The sequence below is a fragment of the Arvicola amphibius genome, chromosome 10 (genome assembly GCF_903992535.2).
Source record: "Arvicola amphibius chromosome 10, mArvAmp1.2, whole genome shotgun sequence".
NCBI classification, from domain to species: domain Eukaryota; kingdom Metazoa; phylum Chordata; class Mammalia; order Rodentia; family Cricetidae; genus Arvicola; species Arvicola amphibius.
Window position 1 is genome coordinate 77,101,069 of NC_052056.1, and position 24,090 is coordinate 77,125,158.

Here is a 24,090-nt window from a genome sequence, read left to right on the forward strand (position 1 = left end):
TCTGCGAGAGGGCCGCCTCACGCCAGGCGCCACCCAGTGCGGGCGACACGGTGGTCACGTGGCCGGGAAGCCGGAGTGCCTCTGCGCCTGCGCTGTGAGGTCCCGCGGCCGCAGGCCCAGAGCTGCGAACCTAACCGCCCGCGCCGGGGCGCGCGCTGTGATGGCGGCTGCTGGGGCCCAGGGAGGCGGCGGAGGTGGCTCGGGGTCCAGCTCTGGCTCCAGCACCTCCCGAGGCTTTTATTTCAATACAGTGCTTTCGCTGGCCCGTTCCCTGGCTGTGCAGAGACCTGCATCCTTGGAGAAGGTAACCCAGCGGACTGACAGGAGGAGGTGGTGATCTGAGAAGGCCATTTGTGACTAGAGGGGGCTCCTTAGTAGAGGTGGCAGCGAGGTGGGGAGGTCGCGGGGAGAGGGATCAACAGGACGGAGTGAGCTCTGGTACCGGTGGGAGGGTGGTGAGCTGTGGGCGGGCGGACTGCAGCTCTGACATCGCTACCGCGGAGGCGGTGACTGGACCATGAGTACCTGTGAGGCGTGGCGGGATGAGCCAAGGACCAAGGGTCCAATCTGGGCCTTTGGTCCTGAATTTCCCATTTTTCATTCCGTGACCTTGGAGAGGTGTCTTTCTCGTGAAATGGGATGATCCTCCCCTCCGCCTTGCAAAATGCCCTCCTCATTGGCTTGTGGAGGAGGACAGATAGAGCAGCGTGTCTGATCTGCAAATCGACTGCGTAGAGATGGTCGCGTCAGACCGCATCAAAGGCGGTGTGTTTCGAGAATGTGCGGTGGCATGAATGGGCGGTGAACTATTGTTAGTGGGCAGAGAACTAAGTTCAGGATTGCTTCAGAAAAGAAAGACGTGTCGGAAGACAAACCAACCCTTATCTTGGAAGATAAAAGATATGTTTGGAGCTGGGATGGGAGGTGAAGGATATAACCCCAGGATTAAGGATGCCAACCAGATTCTGTTAGAACAAACAACAAAGGATGCTGTGATGGTCGGAAGAAGACAGATTTTAGCCAGACCTGAGTTTGGTCATTTACAGTTACTGTGTGTAAGCTGGAGAAAAAAAAAAAAAAAAAAACTCTGGTGCTCACAGCCTATTTGCTTATCCAAAACGAAGATTTAATGAGTTCACATGTGAAGTGTTTTGCTCAGGGCTAGGCACTGAGTGGATTCACGATAAAAGCCAGCTTCTTTTCTCCCAGGAACGTGTGAAGAGACTTAGCACAGTAGGTTAGCACCGAACTTTTTGAAGTGATGGAAAGAGAACATTTCCTGTTCAGGATAAGAGCAGGGTGACTTCCACAGCTGCCTGCTGATGGGAGAAGCTGAATGGCAGAGTGAGCTAGTCTTTGACCTTGTATGTTCTCAAGCTTGATTTTATCACCAGCAAGGTGAACAGGTTCTGGAGGATCTAATGCCAACCTGGGTTCTGGCTAAAGAGAGAGTATAAACTGGACATGGTAGCATGCACCTGCAGTCCATGCTGCTCAGAAACAGCCCAGTGTCCTGAGAGATGGCTGAGTGGCTGCTGCTGTTTCGGAGGACAAGAGTTGGGTTCTCATTACCCAAGTCTTGTCAGTTTACAACTGCTTGTAACTCCGGCTTCAGGGGATCAGAAAGCTCTCTAGAGATTGGGTCATTTGAAGTGGGATGACCCACCTAAATCTAAGCCATACCTGGTGACAGCCCATGTAAAAGAACACTTTGCTTTTAGCCTGCTTGCCCTTTCTCTTGCTGGCAAGATCTACCCTGCAGTCAAGACATTAATTCAATCGTATTAGAACCTACTTAGACTGGAGCCCACCTGAGACATCCAGCCTCACAGACTAAACGACCACCAAAAACTTGGCTTTTCTGTCAGGAGACAACCATTGTTGGACTAGTTGGACCATGGCACAAAAGCCACTCAAATAAATGCTCTTTAACATAGATTCATTTTATATAGGTTCATCCTATTAGTTCTGTTCTAGAGAATCCAGCTACCAAGCCCTACAACCTGAGTCTGATTCTTGTGACCCACATAGTGGAAAGAGAGAACCAACTCCCACAAGTTGTAGTTACACACACACACACACACACTTATTGTAAAATTAATGGTGGCACACACCTTTAATCTTAGCACTCACGAGGCAGAGGCAGGCAGATCTCTGAGTTGGAGGCCGGCCTGGTCTACATAGTGAGTTCCAGAACAACCAGGGCTACACAAGAAACCCTGTCTCAAAAAAACAAACCAAAAAAACTCCCAATTTTTTAAAGCAAGAGTTTTATAACCCAAATTATAATTCCTTGATCAGTTATCAGTTTACTTCAAATATACCTATGTTATTCCACAGAAAAGATTTACAAAATTAAAAATAATGTTTTAATTTTTTTGTGCTTCAATGCAAATTATTTTACTCAAAGTCTATAAACATTAATTTGCTTTTAAATTTTCCTGGTTTTGTTGTTGTTTTGGTCTGGTTTTGGTTTGGTTTGTTTTAAATGAAATAAGCTAGTACTCAGATTGTTTTGTAAAACTGGTGTTTCCTGGGCATAAAAGGCTCAACGTTTCCTCCTAGTTTACATTTTTGAGTGTTTTTTTTCATAGTATTTAAATTTTTCTGTGTCTAGGTATATATTTTTTAATTTTATAAAAACGTAGATGTAAGTGTGGCTATTTTCCCTGTGTGTATGTCTGTGTACCACACTCATGCCTGGTGCCTGTGGGGCCCAGAAAAGGCCTTCAGTTTCCTTGAAAATGCAGTTACAGATGGTTGTGAGCTGCCACATGGGTGCTGGAATTTGAACCTGGGTCCTCTGGAAGAGTAGCCAGTGCTCTAACCACTGAGGAATCTGTCCAGCTTCAGTGAAGCCTTAGTGTCTTTTCCTGGTTTCTTATCAATTTTAAACAGCTGGAACACCTGTTACCATAAACAGTGGTGCTGTTGATATCTCCTGGGCAGCCTCTGTAGCTCTGTGGGCTTGCAGTATAGCCACTGCTTCATCAGCCTGAGCGCAGATAGACTGTAGAGACTCAAGACTGAAATGGTTCAGATTTACTGATCTTCACATTGACTTTTAGCAGCAAGAGTAGGGTGCATGACTTAGATAAGAGGAAATAATAGTTCATTCGACACTTGCTTCTGCTTTTTTGGTGAGGCCAGATACCAACATGGAAACATTATAAGATTTTTGTTACCAAGTATGTGGTCAGTTTTTAAGAAGGTTCCATGGGGTGCTGAAAAGAAGGTATGCTCTTTATGTTTGGATGGAATGTTCAATAGATGTCTGTTAAGTTCATTTGAGTCATAACATCTGTTAGTTCTCTTATTTCTCTGTTAAGGTTCTGTCTGGCAGACCTGTCCAGTGGTGAGAGTGGGGTGTTGAAGTCTCCCACTATTAGTGTGTGGGGCTTAATGTGTGGTTTAGTAGTGTCCCTTTTACATATGAAGGTGCCCTTGTATTGGGTCATAGACATTCAGTATTGATATTTCCACTTGATGGATTTTCCCTGTGATGGATAGGAAATGTCCTTCTTTGTCTCTTTTTATTGATCTTAGTTTGACGTCTATTTTGTTAGTTATTAGGATAGCTACCCCAGCTTGTTCCTTAGGTGCATTTGATTGGAAAATTTTTTTCCAATTCTTTACTCTGAGGTGATGTTTGTCTTTGAGGTTGAGGTGTGTTTCTTGTATGCAGCAGAAAGATGGATTCTTTTTTTTGTATCCAATCTGTTAGCCTGTGTCTTTTCTTGGGGGAGGGTGTTTGAGACCTGGTTTCTCTGTAGCTTTGGAGCCTGTCCTGTAACTAGCTCTTGTAGACCAGGCTGGCCTTGAACTCACAAGATCTGCCTGCTTCTGCCTCCTGAGTGCTGGGATTAAAGGTGTGTGCCACCACCACCCAACAGCCTGTGTGTTTTTATGGGTGAGCTGAGTCCATTATATTAACAGATAGTAGTGACCAGTGATTGCTAGTTCCTGTCATTTTAGTTTTTGTTGTTGGTGATGTTATTGTGTGTATTTTTCCCTTCTTTGGTGTTTGCTGCTGTGAGATCACCTATTGTCTGTGTTTTTGTGGGTGTTACTGACTTCCCTGGGTTGGAGTTTTCCTTCTAGTACTTGCTGTAGGACTGGATTTGTGGCTAGGTATTATTTAAATCTGGTTATGTCATGGAATATCTTATTTTCTTCATCTCTGGTAATTGAAAGTTTTGCTGGGTATATAGTAGTCTGGGTTTGCATCCATGGTCTCTTAGTGTCTGCATAACTCTTGACTAGGACCTTCTGGCTTTCATTATTTCCATTGAGAAGTAGGTATAATTCTAATAGGTCTACCTTTATATGGTACTTGGCCTTTTTTCTTTGTAGCTTGTAATATTCTTTCTTTATTCTGTATGTTCAGTGTTTTGATTGTTATGTGACGATGGGCCTTTTTTTTTTTTCTTGGTATAGTCTGTTTGGTGTTCTGTAAGCTTCTTGTACCTTCATAGGCATATCCTTCTTTAGGTTGGGGAAGTTTTCTTCTGTAATTTTGTTGAATATATTTTCTGTGCCTTTGAGTTGGATTTCTTCTTCTTCTCTCCCTATTATTCTTAGGTTTGGTCTTTTCATTGTGTCCCATATTTCCTGGATATTTTGTGTTAAGTATTTGTTAGATTTAACATTTTCTTTGACCGATGAATCTATTTCCTTTATTGTATCTTCGTTGTCTGAAATTCTTCCATCTCTTGTATTCTGATGTTTATGCTTGCATTTGTGGTTCCTGATCACTTACTCATATTTTTCACTTCCAGAACTCCCTCAGTTTGTGTTTTCTTTATTGTCTCTATTTTGGTTTTTAAGTCTTGAATCATTTCGTTCTCCTGTTTTATTGCTTTTTCTTGGTTTTCTTTAAGGGATTTGTTGATTTCTTCTATTTTTTTTTTTTTGTCTTTTCCTCCACTTCTTTGAGGGAATTTTTCATTTCCTCTTTAGGGCCTCAAAAATTCCTAAAGTTATTTTTTTTGGTCATTCTTCTACTTCATCTGTGTTGGGGTGTTCAAGACTTGCTGACTATCAGAGATACCTTTCTTTTTGGAGCTGTGAGAGGAGGGGAGGAGAAGAGGGATGTTGCTAAGGGTTGCAGATTCCTGAATGGTGTGGACAGCAAAGTAGCATCCACAGCAGCAGCTGTAGGATGCAGACCCATTATCTGTGTTGATGTATTAGTAAGACACTTTGTTGGTATGATCCGTGGAAGTCACGAGGAAGCTCATCCTTGGAGCACTCAGTCGTGGTCTAGGAACATCTGGGAAGACAGTATCAGTCATATTTTGCAATGTACTGGGCTGTACATTGAGGACTTGGTCTTTATCAAGCTATCTAGCTAGAAGAATAGTATTCCACACAATTCTGAGTCTTGGGATAGATGCCATGAAGTAACCTGAAGGAGGCACTAGGTGGTAGATGTTAATTACAGTACTGGGCACAGCATCTACATTTGCCATTCTCTGCATATATTGGTTAATGAGATGAGCCTGCCCCCGCTTTTTTACTGAATATAAGCTAATTATAGTAGCTTCTGGGTATACCAGGTACTGGGTTTTTTTTGTTGTTGTTGTTTTCTGTAGTAGCAAGGAACAAATGTGTTTAACCTCACAGAATGGAGAAATATAAGGAAGTCTATGCATAAGGCCTATGTCTTTTCTCCTTGCTTCCAGTTTTTCTGTATAATAAAATTTAGCCATGAACACAACAGTATATGTGTGGGCACTTTGAGGACCCCTGAGACAACTTCGTGAAGTAGGCTTCTGTAGCTGGATTACACATTTATTGTGAATTCCTCTAATCACCTTGGATCATTTCACTTTGCTCGTGTGTGTGTGTGGAGGAGGGGTGGGTGTGGGTGGGTGTGTGGTTTTGTTTTTCTCACTGTACAATCCCAGCAGGCATGAAACTTGCTATGTAGACTAGACTGGCCTTGTTGGAGCAGTCCTCCTGCTGTTTCCCGAGTGATGCAATTACAGTCATCTGCTGCAATGCCTGGCCCTCATCCGAGGTCTTGAGATTGTGTTCAGATAGGGACCCCATGATATTTACTTCAAGCATACTTACCTGCTGGCTTCATTTACCCACTTTAAAGCAGTTGAAAAGATGTCCTTAGCACTTCTATGGGTAAAAAAAAAGTCCTGAGGTTCTTGTAGTGCTTTCCTAGGCAGCAGAAATGGAGACGTATGTAGTAGGTAGTAGATGAGTGCTGATGAACCAGCTCACACTCCTCTTTCTTTCTTAATGAGCTCATACTTGTGTGGGTGTTTGCCTGTGTGTATGCCTGCGTACTGTGTGCATGCCTTCAGAGACCAGAAGAGGGTGCCAATTCTCCCTGGACCATTGTGAGCATTGTGAGCTGCCATGTGGGTGCTGGAAATTGAGCCCGGGTTTTCTGGGAGAGTAGCTGGTGCTCTTTACTGCAGAGCCATCTCTTCAGGCCATTTTTTCCTATTTTTCTCTAGTCTTTTCTTTCAGAAAGGTGTCAGGGGACCTAAGAAAGGCTCAGTGCTTGGGACTAGACCTGACATCCGAACATAGCTGTTGGTAATGCAGGCAACTCTGACATGATTGGCACCTGGGACACCTTAATGACATACTTTCCCTGCCTTTGTCCCTGTACACAGCACAGTTGTGTGTATTTCCTCTCTCTAATCCCAAGCCACAAAACCAACCTGTAACTATTGATTATATTTTATTTTCTTCTAATTACTTAATTCACTCTTTCATTCAGAAAGCATTTATTGAGCTGCTGTTTGTATGCAACATGTTGTTGTATCCTGAGGCTGTCCCTCAGACTCCTGCCACATTTGGATACTAACCATAAGACTCTTAGACATATGTGCTAGGATATGTCTCAAGTGGAGGATAACAGGCATGCACAACTAGGTTGGCTTTATGCCTTGTTAAGGATTGAACACAGAGCTTTATCCATAAGTGCAAGCAAGCATTTGATTCCTGTCTGAGCTTTGACTTTTTCCTTATAAGCTGTCCCTAAAACTTTGGTCTCTCAAAATCTTTACCTCCTGAAATTGGAGCCCCCCATCTGGAATACTTTCTGTGAAGTCCTCTGAGACTGAATTCTCATTCCTCGGCCCTGGCTTCCTAGGAGAAAGATGAGCAGCAGAAAATAGATGAGAAACAGGCTGTGCTGGATTCACCAAGGAGATTGGTCTCCAGGCTCCTGTTCCGTTATTCCAGTCGACCCTGCAGCCTTGCTCTAGTTTCCTCGGTCTCGCCCCCTTCAGAATGTAACTGAATAGGCTCCTACCAAATTTGTTCCTGACTCTGTCTGGCTATACTTCCTCTGCTTCCAGGAAATACAGTGACCTGCATCTGCGTCTCTTCCTCTGGTCCATGTCATAGCAACAGGACCCTAATTCAGTGTCATTGAGAGTCTTGCCGAGACTGCAGGTAGCCACACTCCTTGCCTTGCATCCTCTCCCATCCTCGGGAGACCTTTTCCAGAGTCCTTCCCCAGGACGAGAATGACTTCCCGTTCCTTCAGTTGGAATGCCAGAGTATCTAGGATCTTAGCTATGGATCTGCTACTTGGGGGACATTGTGTATTACAGACGGACTGAACTTTCCAGCTCCAGAAGATGAGCTTGTTAACCCTGATCCATAATTGGAGGAATGTGTGGCTAGAAATCTTGTTAATCTCACTGGTCCAGAATAAGATCACTGCCACAATTTTGAGCCAGATTTGAAGCAAATTTTAATTAAATACTGACTAAAAGGATGGACTCTGACCAGGCCCATACCCGGGTTCCCAAAAAATGTCTTTGAGTCATGTTTTTAAAAGGCAAAACCCACAATTCATTCTCTGCATTTCCCATCAGGTCCAATCAGGAGCAAACATAGATCCTGATGTATTTCCTGCTCAGGGACCTCCCACCCACATGTGATCAAGCACACCTTGTGCAGATGGATCAAACAAATAGGACAACCGCGAACTTATTTTTAACTGTCTTAAGTGCAAACAGAACCTACAAGCTTTACTTTTCCTGTTTTTGGTTTCAGAATCTAGTTTGTCCTTTAGAATCATTTACTGTGGTGTAAATATCATGCTGTTGGCATGTTTTTAGAGTCATGAAATCGAACATTTTAATTTTCTATTCCCTTGTTTAGAAGGCCTTGTTTAGTAAGAGCCATATATAGACAGAGAGAGGGAGGGACAGGGAGACAATGAGAATGAGATGAATAAAAATGAGGGTTCTCAGATAGTAGTGGTGTTTGTTTTGGTTGTTTTTTGTTTTGGTTGTTTGTTTTTATTTTTGAAGACAAGGCTTCTCTGTAGCTTTGGAGTCTGTCCTGGAACTCACTCTGTAGACCAGGCTGGTCCCGAACTCACAGAGATCTGCCTGTCTCTGCCTCTCGAGTACTGGGATTAAAGGCTGCACCATCACTGCCTGGCTTGTTTTGGTGGTTTTCTTTGTTTGTTTTGTTTTTTGTTTTTTTTTTTTAAGATTTATTTTTAGCTACCATGCCTGACTAGAACTATTTTTGTATTTATTTATTTTTATTTCATGTGTGAGTGCTTGCCTGTATGTGTGCCAAGCACTTGCCTGTTGCCTGAGGAGGCCAGAAGAGAACTTCAGATTCCCTGAACTGGAGTTACAGACATTTGTGAACATGTGGGTGTTGGGAATTGATCCCTGGGCCTCTGGAAGAGCAGCCAGTGTTCTTAATTGCTGAACCAGCTCTCCAAGCTGTTTTTGTTTTTGAGACAGGGTCTGATGTAGCCGGCTGGCCTCAAACTCACTATGTAGCTGGGGATGCCCTTGAGCTCCTGATCTACCTGCCTCTACTCCCAAGTATGGGATAGCACATAGGTGCAATCAGGCCTGGTTTATGAGTGTTAAGGTTTGAACCCAGGGCTTCATCCATGCTAGGTAAGCATGCACTCTACCAAGTGAGCTGCAGCCTCAGCTCAGAGACTGCAAAAAGAAAAAAGCTGTTTATTCATAGACATGCAACATTTAACTGTGTTAGTTTATTAGTGATGCCGTACGAACACATTTTATTCATTCATTCATTCATTCATTCATTTATTTATTTATTTATTTTTCGAGGCAGGGTTTCTCTGCAGCTTTGGAGCCTGTCCTGGAACTAGCTATTGCAGACCAGGCTGATCTCAAACTCACAAAGATCCGCCTGCTTCTGCCTCCCAAGTGCTGGGATTAAAGGCTTGCGCCACCACCACCCGGCGAATGTATTTTTTTTAATGTTGCATTAAAGTTTTTTCAGCCAGGCGGTGGTAGCACACGCCTTTAATTCCAGCACTTGGGAGGCAGAGGCAGGTGGATCTCTGTAAGTTAAAGGACAGCTAGGACTGTTAAACAGAGAAACCCTGTCTTGAGATATCAAAACAAACAAACAAACAAAAATCAGCAATTTAGTGTGTGTGTGTGAGAGAGAATCTTTTTTAATGCTTTTTTGCTGTTTCTATTGTGAAGCCTATTTATTTGTTTGTTTGTTTATTATAGCTTTATTTTTGCGTGCTGAGGACCAAACTCAGGGCTTCACACTTGGGAGGCAGTGCCTTCCACGTGCTTATTGCAGTCCTGTGCCTCATACCATGTTTGAAGCTGATTTCCAACCTTTGTGACAGAAGGTCTAAAATAGTTTTTACTCCTTTGCTTCTACCGTCTCTGCCTATTATTCAGAGAACTTTCTGCCCTAAGCATAACAGGCTCAGTTCTTATAAACTCTGAGAACCATTCTGACACAGTTGCTGGGTTTTGCCTAACTGCATGTATTTGCACTCATCAGAGTCAGAAGGAAATGATATTGCAGATTTCTGGGACTTCATTTCCATTTTGCTCCCACTTCAGGATTTCTAGCTGTGTTAGCCTTCCTGTTTGTCTGCATCTGCCTTTGCAAGGCGTATCTGCTTGTTTTGTAGTCAGGGGTGTCACTGGCAGAATCTAGGGCAGTGATAAGGTTCTTGTCTCCTTCTGTCAGATATTGCAATCCTATGTTACCTGCCTAATGTTTGAAACCCTGGCTCCCTATATTAGTCCATCTCCCTCAGACGGGAAATCCAGAACTTGTTAGCTCTTCATAGCTACAGGTAAGAGCTCAAGGCTCAGAAAAGACTTGCTAATTTTATATAGTTTTGAGGTAGAAGTAAGGTTCCATTTGTATCTGTAGGCATACTTACTGATTTGTCTACCCTTTACAGAAGAAAGCAAGCAAATGCAGACATGTTCAGGTAGATTCTAACATTTATTTGAGTTATTACATTTACTTAGTGAGGATGGGGGAGACTCATGCCATGGCATAAATGTGGCAGTCAGAGGCGACTTGTCTGGACTTGCTCTCTCGTGGGTCCCAGGGGTTGAGCTCAGGTTGTCAGGCATGGCACTATGTGTTCTTTACACAGTAAAAACTCTTACTTGCCCATCAGGTCACCTAGGTAAGAGGGAAACAAAATTGGGCACTTCCTGTTGTGTGCCGAGGATCAGAGTATACGACTGTGCTGACCAAGAAATTGGGGGTGTTTTAAGTTAGGGTTTCTATTGATGAGATGAAACCAAAAAGCAAGTTGGGGAGGAAAGGGTTTATTTTATTTGTCTTACACTTCTACGTTGCTGGTCAGCATTGAAGGAAGTCAGGACAGGAATTCAAGCAAGGCAGGAGCCTGGAGACAGGAGCTGATGTGGAGGCCATGGAGGATGCTGCTTACTGGCTTGCTCAGCCTGCTTTCTTTTTTAAAAATATTTATTTATTTATTATGTATACAATATTCTGTCTGTGTGTATGTCTTCAGGCCAGACCTAATTACAGATGCTTGTGAGCCACCATGTGGTTGCCGGGGATTGAACTCAGGACCTTTGGAAGAGCAGGCAATGCTCTTAACCGCTGAGCCATCTCTCCAGCCCCCTCAGCCTGCTTTCTTATAGAAGCCAGGACCACCAGTCCAGGGACACCACCACCTACCATGAACTGGGCCCTCATTCCTCCATAACTAATTAAGAAAATACCCTACAGCTGGGTCTTACGGAGTCATCTGAGGCTCCCTCCCTGTCAGGTGCCTCTATCTTGTGTCAAGTCGACATAAGATCAGCCAGCACAGGGGGAAAGGCACTTTAGTCAAAAGCTAGAGACCATAATTTAACTGTGTTAGAGCACATATAATGCTACCTGTGTGAAATGTAGAAAAAGCATGTTAATTGTTAAGAAATACATCTACCTATAGATGACCATAAGACTATTAAAACTTGGGGGGAGGGGAGAGGCAAGGAGGGGAGCAGAGAAAAATGTAGAGCTTAATAAATATCAATAAAATAAAAAATTATTATTTAAAAAAGAATATTAAAACTTTTACTATATTTATATGTCATGTGTATATTTGCACATGGATGTGTGTGTTTTCATCGCATATATGTAGAAGCCAAAGGACAGCCTTCTAGAGGCAGTTCTTTCCTTCTGCCATGTGTGCCTTGAGGACTGCAGACTGCCATGTAACCCATTGAGCCATCTCACCAGCCACAAAAGAACATTTTTAATGAAATGTACTTCCATATGTGTTTCGTGTCACAGTTACATTTGTCTGTCATGATGATTTGAGTCACTTAGAAAATGTTAGCTAGCATTTTAAGTACACCTGAGAAAGACAATCGAAAATAACGAGAACGACGACAACAACAACAGAAGGGTTAACCAAGTGTGGTGGTGCACGCCTTTAATCCCAGTAGGCAGATCTCTGTGAGTTCAAGGCCAACCCGGTCTACACAGTGAGTTCTAGGATAGTTAGGACTAGACAGAGCTATGATTTTCAACCTTCCTAATGCTGCAACCCTTTAATACAGCTCCTTATGTTGTGGTGACCCCCAACTATAAAATTATTTTTGTTGCTACTTCATAGCTGTAATTTTGCTACTGTTATGAATCGTAATGTAAATATCTGTGTTTTTTTGATGGCCATAGTGACCCCTGTGAACGGGTCACTATGACCCCAGAGGGGTCATGATCTACAGATTGAGAACCACTGACATAGAGAGACCCTATTTTTAAAAAAGAAAAAGTTTAACAATGAAATTCATACCATTGATTCTTTAAGCTTAGCTTTTAGTTCCCAGAGAATTTGTATTTCTGGAAGGACTCTCCCAGAGGTTTCAAGTAACAAAAGCTGAACGTTTAAGTTTGCCAGCTTTGGCAGTGCTACTCTAATAGCTTTCTGACCTACATAGCCTGCCACAACTTGTTAGGGTTGATTTTCATCTGCTGTTTCCCCTCAGTTCCTGGCTTAGGACTGAGGGATGCTTGCTTTCTCCTCTCTTTGGTGTTTTCATAGTTGAGCAGGTCAACGCATTGCCACAGTGCATGTTTACTTCTGGTTTTGTGTATGGAGCGGGCATCTGGATGTGCTTGTGAGTGCAGTCTAAAGATGCCTTCAGGGTGGTGGCTCTCCTGGAACTGGAGTTACAAGCTGTTGCGAGCCACCCAATATGTGTGCTGGGGATCAAAAGTGGGTCTTCTGGAAGAGCAGTATGATCTTAACTGTTAAACCAACTCTCTAGCCCACCTCTTTTTTTTTAAGACAGGGTCTCACTTATGTAGACCAAGCTGACCTCAAACTCTCAGAGAACCACTGCTCTCTGCATCCTAAGGTTCTGGAATTTGCCACCATACGTGGCCATTTCTTTTTCTTTTACTTAAAGATTTATTTATTTATTATTTATGTGTGAGTGTGTTTCGCCTGTGTGTATATATGTGTACTATGTGTGGAGTTATAAATGGTTGTAGGTGCTGGGAACTGAACCTGGGTCCTCTGCAAGAGCAACAAGTGCTTTTAACCATTGAACCATCTCTCCAACCTGTTTATTTTTGAGACAGGTTCTTGGTATGTAGCAGAGGCTAGCTAAGTTTCTGTCCTCTTGCCTCAGCCTCCCTAGTGCTGAGATTATAGATGTGTGCCTGGATTGCATTGAGACTCTCTCCCTTCTTCATTTTTTCCCCCCAACAGGTTCTCATTAGATAGCCCAGGCTGACCTTGAACTCAGAATCCTAAGAGCTGAAATTATGGGTGTGTGTCATTACTTTTTAAAAATTTAATTAAATTTTTTCTTTGACATTTCATATTCATACATGTATATAATCTATAGTGTGCTTGCTTTTGCATTTAATAATTTCAGGTACTTGCCATCATTTTGATTTCAAAAATTTAAATAGAGGTCAAGAAATAATCTCAGCAAGTAAAGTCCCTTGTTGCCTGATGACCTGAGTTTTATCTCTGGAACCCACATAAAGGAAGTAGTGGACTCAGGAGATGGATTGGTGGGTAAAATGCATGCTTAATGTGTGTGTGTGTGTGTGTGTGTGTGTGTGTGTGTGTGTGTGAGAGAGAGAGAGAGAGAGAGAGAGAGCGCCAACACCTGAGTTCAAATCTTCAGTCCCCTTGTAAACAGGATCTGGTAGCGTGCATCTGTACTCCTGGCACTCCTACAGTGAGATGGGAGGCAGAAACAAGAGAATCTCCAGAAGCTTATGGGCAGCCAAGGCAGCATATGCAGCAGCAAACAATAAGAGATCCTACCTCAAAAATAAACAAACAAATAAATAAATAGGTGCAAGGCAAGAATTGACATCTGAGGTCATCCTCTGACCTCCTCATGGGTACCATACCTACACATACAAAATCAGCACATGCACAAGCATTATAGAAAAATAGTGTGTGCTCACTCGAGCACCTCCCTTCCCCCTGTTGTGTTAACTGTGAAAGCAGGCTTTACATGCCCATGTCTCTTGTCTTACGTGGTACTGTGGTATTATGACTCTACTGTGCTTGTTATTGGAGCTGAGATAATGGGCTCCCCTACCACACTAAAAAACAAAAATGTAGCCTTCTCCCCATCCTCTGATCTTATGTTTTTTTCCCACCCCTTCTTCTGCAGTGTTCCCTGAAACTTAAGTGGATAGTGTAAATGTCTTATTGGCTAGCGCTCAGCGCCTTTTTTTCTCAGCACCTTGTGCAGCCATGGGTCTTTGCATTTACTGAAAGAAAAGAAGATTTGTTTATGGCTGAGTGTATCCATTGTCTGTGGGTATAAGCAAATATTTAGGAGGTAGTTTGATTCTCTGTCAGTTCAGCTGAGCAGCCATCCTGTTAGATCCCCCCTGCTCCCAGGGTGTACAGAGCTATGGTAACCACAAACTCAAGGCAGCTCTGTGTACTGGCCCTGGGTCCACAGAAGTCAGTTAAGGAAGGGGAAGGAACTCTGTAGTAGATACTGCGGGTGTAATGGCAACCAGCAGATTCTGGGGAAAGGTGAAGCATAGTATGTAGTTGTATACTCACCGGTGAGCACACCAGGCTCTGATGTTTAGTTTCAAAGTCAGGATCATACAGACAGCCATAATTAAAACCTTGTGACACGAGTAAAACCAAAGACTAGTAAATAAAGGGAAAGAGACCGGGGAAGGTAGGATAGAGGGACCATATGTTTTTGTTTTATTTGTGCTTTTTTTTATTTCATGAGTGTTTGCCTATGTGAGGGTCTCGGGTCCCCTGATACTGGAGTTACAGACAGTTGCATGTGGGTACTGGGAATTGAACCCAGGTCCTCTGGAAGAACAGGTGCTCTTAACCACTGAGCCATCTCAACAGCCCTAGTGTTTTATGTTTTTAAAGAGAAAGAAGGAGCTGGGCATTGGTGATGCATGCCTTTAATCCCAGCACTTGGGAGACAGAGGCAAGAGGATCTTTCTGAGTTCCAGGCCAGCGTGGTCTACAGAGCAAGTTCTAGGATAGCTACACACAGAATCTCTGTCAGGAAAAACCAAACCAAACCAAAACAAACAAACAACCCCCCCCCAAAAAAAAACAAAAAAGCAAAGCAAGGCTGGGGAGTCTGTTCAGTGGGAGAAGTATTTGTTGTTATTAGTATGAGGAGCCCAGGTTTGAATCCTTAAGGTCTCAGAGCCCAAGTTTACCTTGAACTTTTAGCAGTCCTTCTTGGCCTCTTGAGTGGGGATGGCAGGCATGAGCCACATGTCATGTTTCATGTCACTTCCTTATTTATTGAAATTTTATATAGTGTTTTCTTAACTTTCTCTATTTTTTCTAAAGATCAGGTCCCATTCTGAGTGTCGGTTTCCAGATGAAGGTTAACACCCAGGAAACAAAAGAACAAGCAGTGTAGACTGAGTTTTTGTTCCATACTTTACAACCAATTTCATTTGTTCTATTGCTTTAACAATTTACCATAATCCTAATGATTTGGAACAGTACATAGATTGTCTTACAGTTTTGTAGATTAGAAACCCAACATAAGTCTCACTGGAGACAACAAAGTTGCATACTTTTCTAAACTGTCGGTAAGAAACCATTTCCAGGCCTTCATAGCTTCTGGCAGCGGCCATCATTCCTTGGTCCCTTCATCTGCAGCAGTGGTAAGCAAGTTTCACGTGTGCATCCTGCTTCTCAGGCCCTTTGTGATCACCATTGGATTACTAACAGTAATCAGATGGAGTCTACAGCTTCTCTTGTGCCAGGAAAGGTGAGTCCTTCCAGGCTCACCAGGGACACAGACATTTTTCGGAAGGTCGTTACTATTCCTTCCTTACCAAAATGACTGAGCCATTTTTACAGGTCTCTGAGTTACTTATTATTCTTTTTGACGTCTTCCTTTTACATTTTAAAATTGTAGGCCCAGCTTTCAGTGTCATTTCTTAATGGTCACAAATTATTGTTGTGGGATATTTGTGCACTGTGTGAAAATATATTGCTGTAATTTTTATAAGTAAAGAGCTGAGTTGCCAATAGCTAGGCAGGAGGTATAGCTGGGACTTCCTGGAAGAGAGAGAGGAAGTAGGAGATAAATCTTGGCACACGAAAGATATTGAAGACATAGAACAAGTCAAACACATAGAATGAGAGAGAGGTAAAAGTCACATGGTAGAACATAGATTAATAAAAAATATGGGTTAATTTACATTATAAGGGCTATTTAGGAACAAGCCTAAACTATAGGCCAAGCTTTCATAATTAAGAAGTTTTTGTGTCATTATTTGGGAGCTGACTTTCATATTCCCCCAAATTATAACAAACATCCATGACCCACCAAATAACCAAAGATCACCCACACCATCTCTTGGGAATGAGGGCATTGGATCTTCAGACTGCTTCCTGTGGTCTATAGGCAAAGGAATCTTTAGGGTCCCAGAGACAAAACTGAGATAATGGCCAAGTCCTGGAAAGACCATCAGATAGATATCACCTGCCATGTTTTCAGGAGGTCTCCCTTGATCAAACCTGATCCATATTATTCCTGAAGGAATCTACAGCCTCTTGTTTCCTGTGGAAACAAAAGCAAAACCTCTTCTTCAAACCATTATTTTTTTTTCAGAGCAGGGCTTCTCTGTGTAGCCCTGACTGTCCTGGCGCTCTCTATGTAGACCAGGCTGGCCTCAAACTCACAGAGATCTGCCTGCCTCTGCCTCCTGAGTGCTGAGGTTAATGGCATGTGCCACCACCGCCCAGCTCTCCAAAGCATTTTTGATTTCCATTTGACAAATATGTATTTTGACTTCCATTTTAAAGTTAAGTAGCCCTAAAGTATCTAGGTTGGCTCAATCCTGCAGTCCTGTTCACAGTCCCATATTGCTGGTACCTGAGTTGCCACAAGCATTTTTTTTAACTCATTGCCTTTCTTGCTTCTGTTTAGCACTGCCAGCTGAACAGCAGCAACTCTTAAAGGAGCTATATCCTTTTTCTTTTTTCTTCCAGCTTTCTTAGGCCCAATATGGAAATTTGGCCCCACATTCAGCACCAAAATGTTATTGGTTGTTCTACTCTTTTTACTCTTTGGGCTTTTTTGGTGGGGGCACCACCCAACTCCCAAATAAATCACACACAGGGTCTTATTCTGTCTCATAAATTCTGGACCTTAGCTTGGCTTGTTTCTAGCCAGCCTTTCTTATCTTAAATTATCCCATCTATATTTTGCCTCTGGGCTTTTATCTTTCTCTTTCTGTATACTTTACTTTTTTCTCCATCACTTGCTGAGGGTGACTGTCCCCGATGTCCTCCTCTTTTTATTCTATCTTGCTTCTTATTCCTCTCCTCCCAGATATCTCCTGTTTATTCTCTCTGCCTGCCAAACCCCACCTATCCTGTCTTCTGCCTCATTATTGGCCATTCAGCTCTTTATTAGACCATTAGATGTTTTAGACAGGCAAAGAATCACAGCTTCACTGAGTGAAGCTCACATCTTTACATCATTAAAACAAATGTTACACAGCATAAACAAATGTAACACATCATAAAATATTCTACAACATGGAATGGGTGTAAGACATTAGCACCCTTGACACGGCTTTGCTCATGTCAGACAGCGCTCTTTTATTCAGGATGGATGACCTTGAACTTTTGATTTACTACCTCCCAAATGCTAGGATTATAGGCATACAACACCATGTCTGGTTTATATGATGCTGGGTCTTGAACCCATGGCCTTGTGCATAATAGACAAGCACTGTGCCAATGAATCTACATTTCCAGCCCATGGTTTTTTTAATTGTATAATAATTTCATGCATCCTTGTGTTCTGGTTATGTCTACCCTAGTTCCCTGCCTCCTGATTTTTTTTACTCCCCCACTGCTGTTCCCGCTACATATATGTGGGGTTTAGTTTGTTTATTTAAATCCACTGAGATCACTTAGGTGGCCACTGTGTATTTAGAGTCATCTATAAGTGCACGAATAGCTTCTCAAGGACTGCATTCTTAAAGAAAACCCACCCCCTCCCCAGCAGCTACAGTTGCCAGTAGCTCCTCTTATAGACTAGGACTTTGTGACTACCTCCCCCACCCATGTTGAGAGTTTTGTCTGGCTTAATCTTCACAGGCCTCATGCATCCCACAATAACTGCTGTGAATTCATAGTTCCATTGTAGTCATCCCCTGCCTCTGGTTCTTACCAACTTTCTGCCCTCTCTTCTGAAGTGATCTCTGAACCTTAGAGGAGGGTATATGATATAAATGCCTCATTTAGGGCTGAGCACTGTGCTGTCTCTTATTCTCTGTTCCTTGACCAGTTGTAGGTCTCTCTGTTCATCACTACTGCAAAAAGAAGCTTGTCTGATTTTAGTTGAAAAATGTACTTAGCTATGTGTACAGTGAAAGTCATTAAAGGTCATTTTAAATACTGTTTATTAATGTCCATTTACAGAATGATAGTAGTAGGTTCTCCCCTAGACCTGTGGCCTCTCCAGCCACAGGTTCTTGGCCCTGATGACTGTGAGGCATGGGTTCTGTCTTGTGGAATGTGAGCCTTAAGTTCAGTTAGAGAGTAGTTGGTTATTCCCCTAATATTTGTGCCACTATTGCACCAGTGGCCATATCTTGCCACATCACTTGTGGCAAGATGGCAAGGGCTGATGACTAGATAAAATTGATAGTTACTTTTCTCCTCCAGTAGTGTGCATAGCACCTTCCAGCACTAGAAAAGCTGGCCAGTGGGGATGACGCTTTTAGATAGGTGCCAGTTGGATTTCTCCACGTTCCATGACTCATGTATGTGTGTCTTCAGCAGTAGGGTCTTAACATCAAGTTCTGGAGGGTAACCAAAAAAAAAAAACAAAATGGCAGTAGCCTGTAATTTTGAGGGAGGTCTGTGGAACCCCAAAGATCAACAACTTCAAAGGAGGGAGCCCATTCCTAGCCCTGAACTTTTTTTTTTGAAACAGGTTTTTTTGTAACTTTGGAGCCTGTTCTGGAACACTCTGTAGGCCAGGCTGACCTCAGACTCACAGAGATCCACCTGTCTCTGCCTCCCGAGTGCTGGGATTGAAGGCATGCAGCACCACCACCCAACTGGCACTGAGCATTTTTTGTTTTGTTTTGTTTTTTTTTTCGAGACAGGGTTTCCCTGTAGTTTCTAGAGCGTGTCCTGGAACTAGCTCTCGTAGACCAGGCTGGCCTTGAACTCAGAGATCCGCCTGCCTCTGCCTCCCGTGTGCTGGGATTAAAGGCGTGCGCCACCACCACCCAGCCGGCACTGAGCTTTTTATTTGATAGTTTTTGGTGTCTGGGAGAGGCATTGTTCTCCTGTTATAGAATAACTGTAATGGATTAGAGGTCAGCACTCAGGCAGATGGAACACGTGGTTATTGTGAAAAAAAAATACCCGGTTTCGGATCCCGACCCTGGGAGAGGGGCAGGAGGGCCTACTGAGTCCGATGGCACCAATGTAATAGTTTAAAGCGATGCGGATCCCCAAGGTGGCTGCAGCGGGCAGTGGTCCTGAGACCACATCGTAGGTCCCCGAGTGGCCATGAGACCACTCCACGGCTCCCCGAGTGGAGACAGGCATGGGGTCCCGAGACCATGGCAAGCCATGAAGGCAGCTGGGTCCCAGGCAGGAATGGCGCAATTCCCCTAGTGACTGCAGCGGGCCACGAGTCCCAGGCAGGGAGTCCCAGGCAGGGAGCCACGTGGTGGGCGTGGTGGGCGAGAGACCTTGATGCGGCAGCCAGTCCCACAAGGAGAGACAGACAGATGGGCCTGCTACGAGACCACGCCACAGGTCTCTGAAGGCGGCTGGTCCTGGGCAGGGAGCCATGCGGAGGGTGAGAGACATGGATAGGCATGTCATGCAGAGTGAAGTTCGATATTTATTTAGTGGGTTATGGAAGGGAAGGGGAGAAGGGGGAAGGGCAGAGAGAGAGAAACAGAAGGGGGAAGTGGAGAAGTGGTGAGAAGGGAGAGACAGAAGCTGCCTCTTAGAGGAGGGGGATGGAAGGCCTCAGCCTCAGTGGTTGGAGGAAGGGAGTGGGCGTGGCTTGTCTTATAAAGTGACAGAGCAGACCATTATAGTAACTCCATTTAAATTCTTTTAGTGTGTGAACACATTCATGTGTGCATGTGTGTATTTTAGGAAGCTTCTATATTAATGTTTCCATATGACTTTCTTCTTTCCTTCCTCATTCCTTTCTTTTTTCCTTTCCTTTTTTTTTTTTTTTTTCCTGAGATACAGTTTCTCTGTATAGCCCTGGCTATCCTGGAACTGACTTTGTAGATCAGGCTGTCCTTGAACTCAGAGAGATCTGCCTGCCTTCACCTTTCCGAGTTCTGTGATCAAAAGTATGTGCCACTACCACCCAGCTTCTGTATGACTTTTTCAAAGCTCTTTAGTGTGGTTATCCCTCCTCATACTCTTTCCACTACTTTCTACTCTATTTAATCCTTCTTCCATTATCCCCATCACCCTTTACACCACAGCCTGTATGCCATTTCTTCTTCCTTGAAAGCCTACCCTCGTGACCCTTACTAGTTTCCTGATTTAGTATGGGTATTCCAGTTTAATATGTGTTAAGATTCAAAGGATAGATAGCATGAACGTTAGAAGGAGAACATGACATGTTTGTCTTCCTCATTTGGGTGACTACAAAATGATTATTTCCAACTCCATACATTTATCTGCAAGTTTCATAATTTCCTTTTTTAAAAGCTGAATAACATCCAGGCTGTTTTAATTTCCTGGCTATTATGAAAACAGAACCTCTGTAGTAGGATATAGTATTCTAGATCTTAGGATACACCTATTTTCTGGCTTTTTGAAGAACCTCCACATTGATTACCACAGTGGCTGTATTATTTTGCTTTCTGTTTCTCATGAACTGTGACCAAAAGCAGCTTATGAAGGAAAAGGTTTATTTAGCTTACATTTCTGTGTCTCAGTCCAACATCGAGGGAAGTCAGTGTGATGTGCAATGGTTTAAATAAAATGCTGCAGTTCCCCGAGGGACGCAGCAGACCATGCTACAGGTCCCTGAGCAGAGACCACAGCAGGCCACAAAGGCAGCCAGGTCCCAGGCAGGAAGCCACACGGTGGGTGAGAGACTTTGATGAGGCAGCCAGTCCCACAAGGAGAGATAGATGGGCACACCATGAGGCTACGTGTCACAGGTCTCTGAAGGTGGCTGGTCCCAGACGGGGAGCTACACATAAGGTGAGAGACAGACAGATAGGCACACCATGCAGAGTGAGGTTGGGTATTTATTTAGAAGGTTATGGAGAGGAAAGGGGAGAAGAGTAGAGGGGGGGGAGAGGAGGCACAGCAGCAGCCACCTCTCTGAGAGAGAGACGGAAAAGGGAGGGACTCAGACTGGAAGCAGATCAACTTGACTTGGTGGAAGCGGAAGCAGGGAGGGAGTGGGCACAGCTTCATTCCTAAAGGGACAGAGCAGACCATTACATTCAGGACAAATGCAGGAACCATGGAATGATGCTGCTTACTGACTGACTCTTAGGCTTATATTCACCTACCATTCTTTCTTTCTTTGTTTTTTGAGACAACGTTTCTCTCTATAGCCCTGGCTGCTCTGACTCAATCTGTGGCCCAGGCTGCCCCTGAACTCAGAAACTTGCCTGCCTCTGCCTCCCCAGGACCACTTGCTCTGGAGGCCTCCCACATCAATCAGCAATCAAGGAATACCCCATAGACTTGTCTACAAGCCATTCTGATAGAAACATTTTCATGGATGAAGTCCCCCCCGATAATTCTGGTTTTGTTGAGTTGTGAACACTAAGCAGCATAGGTGTGCACCAGTCTGCTTCTACCAGTAGCAAGGAACAGCCTCATTTCCCACACCCATCCCAGTGTTTATTGTCATTTGCTGCTTTTTCTTTTTCTTTTTCTTTTTTCTTTTTTTGTTTTTTGATACAGGTTTCTTGTAGCTTTGAACTAGCTCTTGTAGACCAGGCTGGTCTTGAACTCACAGAGATCTGCCTAACTCTGCCTCCTAAGTGCTGGGATTAAAGGTGTGCACCACCACTGCCCAACTGCCATTTTTTTTGTTTTGATATTAGTTGTTCTGACTAGAGTAAGATGAAATCTAAAAATAGTTGCATTTTCTTGGTAGGTAAAGATGTTGAACGTTAAGCCAGGTGGTGATGGCACACGCTTTTAATCCCAGTGCTCAGAAGGCAGAGGCAAGGGGGATCTCTTAGTTCAAGGCCAGTCTGGTTTACATAATGAGTTCCAGGACAGCTAGAGATACACAGAGAAGCCCAGTCTCAAAATCAAAAAGAAAAGAAAAAAAAAGATATTGAACATTTAAAAAGTATTAGACATTTGTGTTTTTTCTTTTGAGAACTCTTTAATTCATTGTCTTCAATTGAGTAATTTATTTTCATGATGTTTAATTTTTTTTGTTCCTTGTATATTTTAGATACTAACCCTCTATTAATTAGATACATACCAGTATGGCCTTTTAAGTGAAGTAAAACAGTGACTTACTGGGTACATGGATTTCTGCAAGATGGGTTTTTTCCAAAAGTGGCCTTCTGTTTTTGGAAGCTGTGTATTTGCTTGTTTGTTAAGTGTGTGTGTTTGTGTGTGTGTGTGTGTGTGTGTGTGTGTGCGCGCGTGCGCGCGCACACACACCTGAATGTATGTATGTGCACCATGTGCATGCAGAACCTTAGGCATTAGATCACTGGAACTGGAGCTACATACAGTTCTGAGCCATCATGTGGATGCTGAGAAACCTAATCCAGGTCCTCTACAAGAGCAATAAGTGTTCTTTACTGTTGAGCTATTTCTCACACCCTGTGTTTTGTTTTGTTAAAGACTTATTTTTATTATTTTTAAGTTTCTGTATGTATGTGTATAGGTATGTGCAGGTACCTGCAAAAGCCAGAGGAGTTGGATTCCCCATTGTCAGTTACAGGCAAACTCAGGTCCTTTAAAAGAGCAATATGTACTCTTAACTGCTGAGCCATCCCTTCAGTCCCTTGTGTTTTGTTTTTAAATCTTATTTTTAAATCTAGGTCCAAAAGCTGCTTTGCATGTGCCCAGTAGACTTCCATGGAATCTTCCTACTGGATGAAAGACGGCGAGATGCAGTGATTGCATTGGGTGTTTTTCTCATTGAATCTGATCTTCAGGTGAGTCTTTAAGTTCATAATTTCTTGAATCTGTTTTGTATTGTGTATATTTGCCTAGTTCTATAGTACAAGGAGTGTGCTTCCAACCTAATCAAAGCCATGAGGGCAGAGTGAGACAAGGTAAATGGGACAGTGGCATGGAGCACCTAGGAAACATAGCGAATTGTGTTTATTTTCTTAGTTTGAGGCAGGATCTCTCTACATAGCCTGGTGGTACTGGAATTAGCTGTGTAGCCCAGACTCCTCAAACTCATAGAGATCTGCCTGCCTCTGCCTCTCAAGTACTGAGATTTAAAGGTATGTGTCACCATGCTCAGCCAACCTACTGATTCTTTAAAAATGTGTTGTAAAATAAATAATCAAGGCTTTTAATTTTTTTTTTAAATTTGGGACTGTAGCTTGAAATTACCTGGCGCTAGTGAGAAGGAAGCACGAAACACGCAACAAACATGCTTAGGAGTTTATTAGAGGAAACATACAGGCCTGGGGAATCGGTGTGCAGAGAGAGAGAGGGCTGAAGATAGAGTGTCCAGCTTTTAAAGGCTGCCTAGCGCGTGCGCACAAGGGGGTGACGTAGCTACGTCATATACAGATGACTGAGCATAGCTGCGTCATACGTAGGTGATGCAACCATGCTGCACGTGGGTCACTCAGAGCCTTTTAAGGGACCCCCTAGGTATTTTTGCCTGATGGCTTGTCTGTACATGCATGGCCCTGGAACCCGGAAGTGCCAGCCATGGTGGTTGGCTAAAATCATAACATGGCTAAGATAAAATTCTTTTGAGATATAATTGCATATTTTACAAAGTAGGCTGGGTTTTTAGTAGCAGGTAAAATGTTCATCAGTCATACAATTCATCAGTCACATAAGACAATCTTTATCAAAACTAAATAGAAATAAAATTTGAAATCATACTAATAGTATTTTGATAGGAACTAAACCCAGCCTTCTTGCTACAGTGAAAAATTGTATACTGTTTTTCACTTTGTTAAATAATTGCCAATGCTGTTTGAAGAAATTCTTTTTTTTTTCTTTTTTTTTTTTTTTTTTTTTTTTTTTTTTTTTTTTTTTTTTTTTTTTTGAGACAGGGTTTCTCTGAAGCTTTGGAGCCTGTCCTGGAACTAGCTCTTTTTTTTCTTTTCTTTTCTTTTCTTTTTTTTTTTTTAATTTACTTTTAT

The 24,090-nt window shown here is 43.0% G+C and overlaps 1 protein-coding gene across 1 annotated transcript in view; it reads left to right on the forward strand.

Moving 5' to 3' along the window:
- Positions 1-95: 95 nt before the first annotated feature.
- Positions 96-24,090, forward strand: part of Pi4ka (phosphatidylinositol 4-kinase alpha) — a 134,044-nt gene continuing 110,049 nt past the window's right edge. Inside the window, exons 1-2 of the mRNA XM_038345205.1 lie at positions 96-304; positions 22,795-22,911. Coding sequence (XP_038201133.1) covers positions 161-304; positions 22,795-22,911 — 261 coding nt within the window. The 5' untranslated portion in view covers positions 96-160. The remainder of the gene's footprint in view (positions 305-22,794; positions 22,912-24,090) is intronic.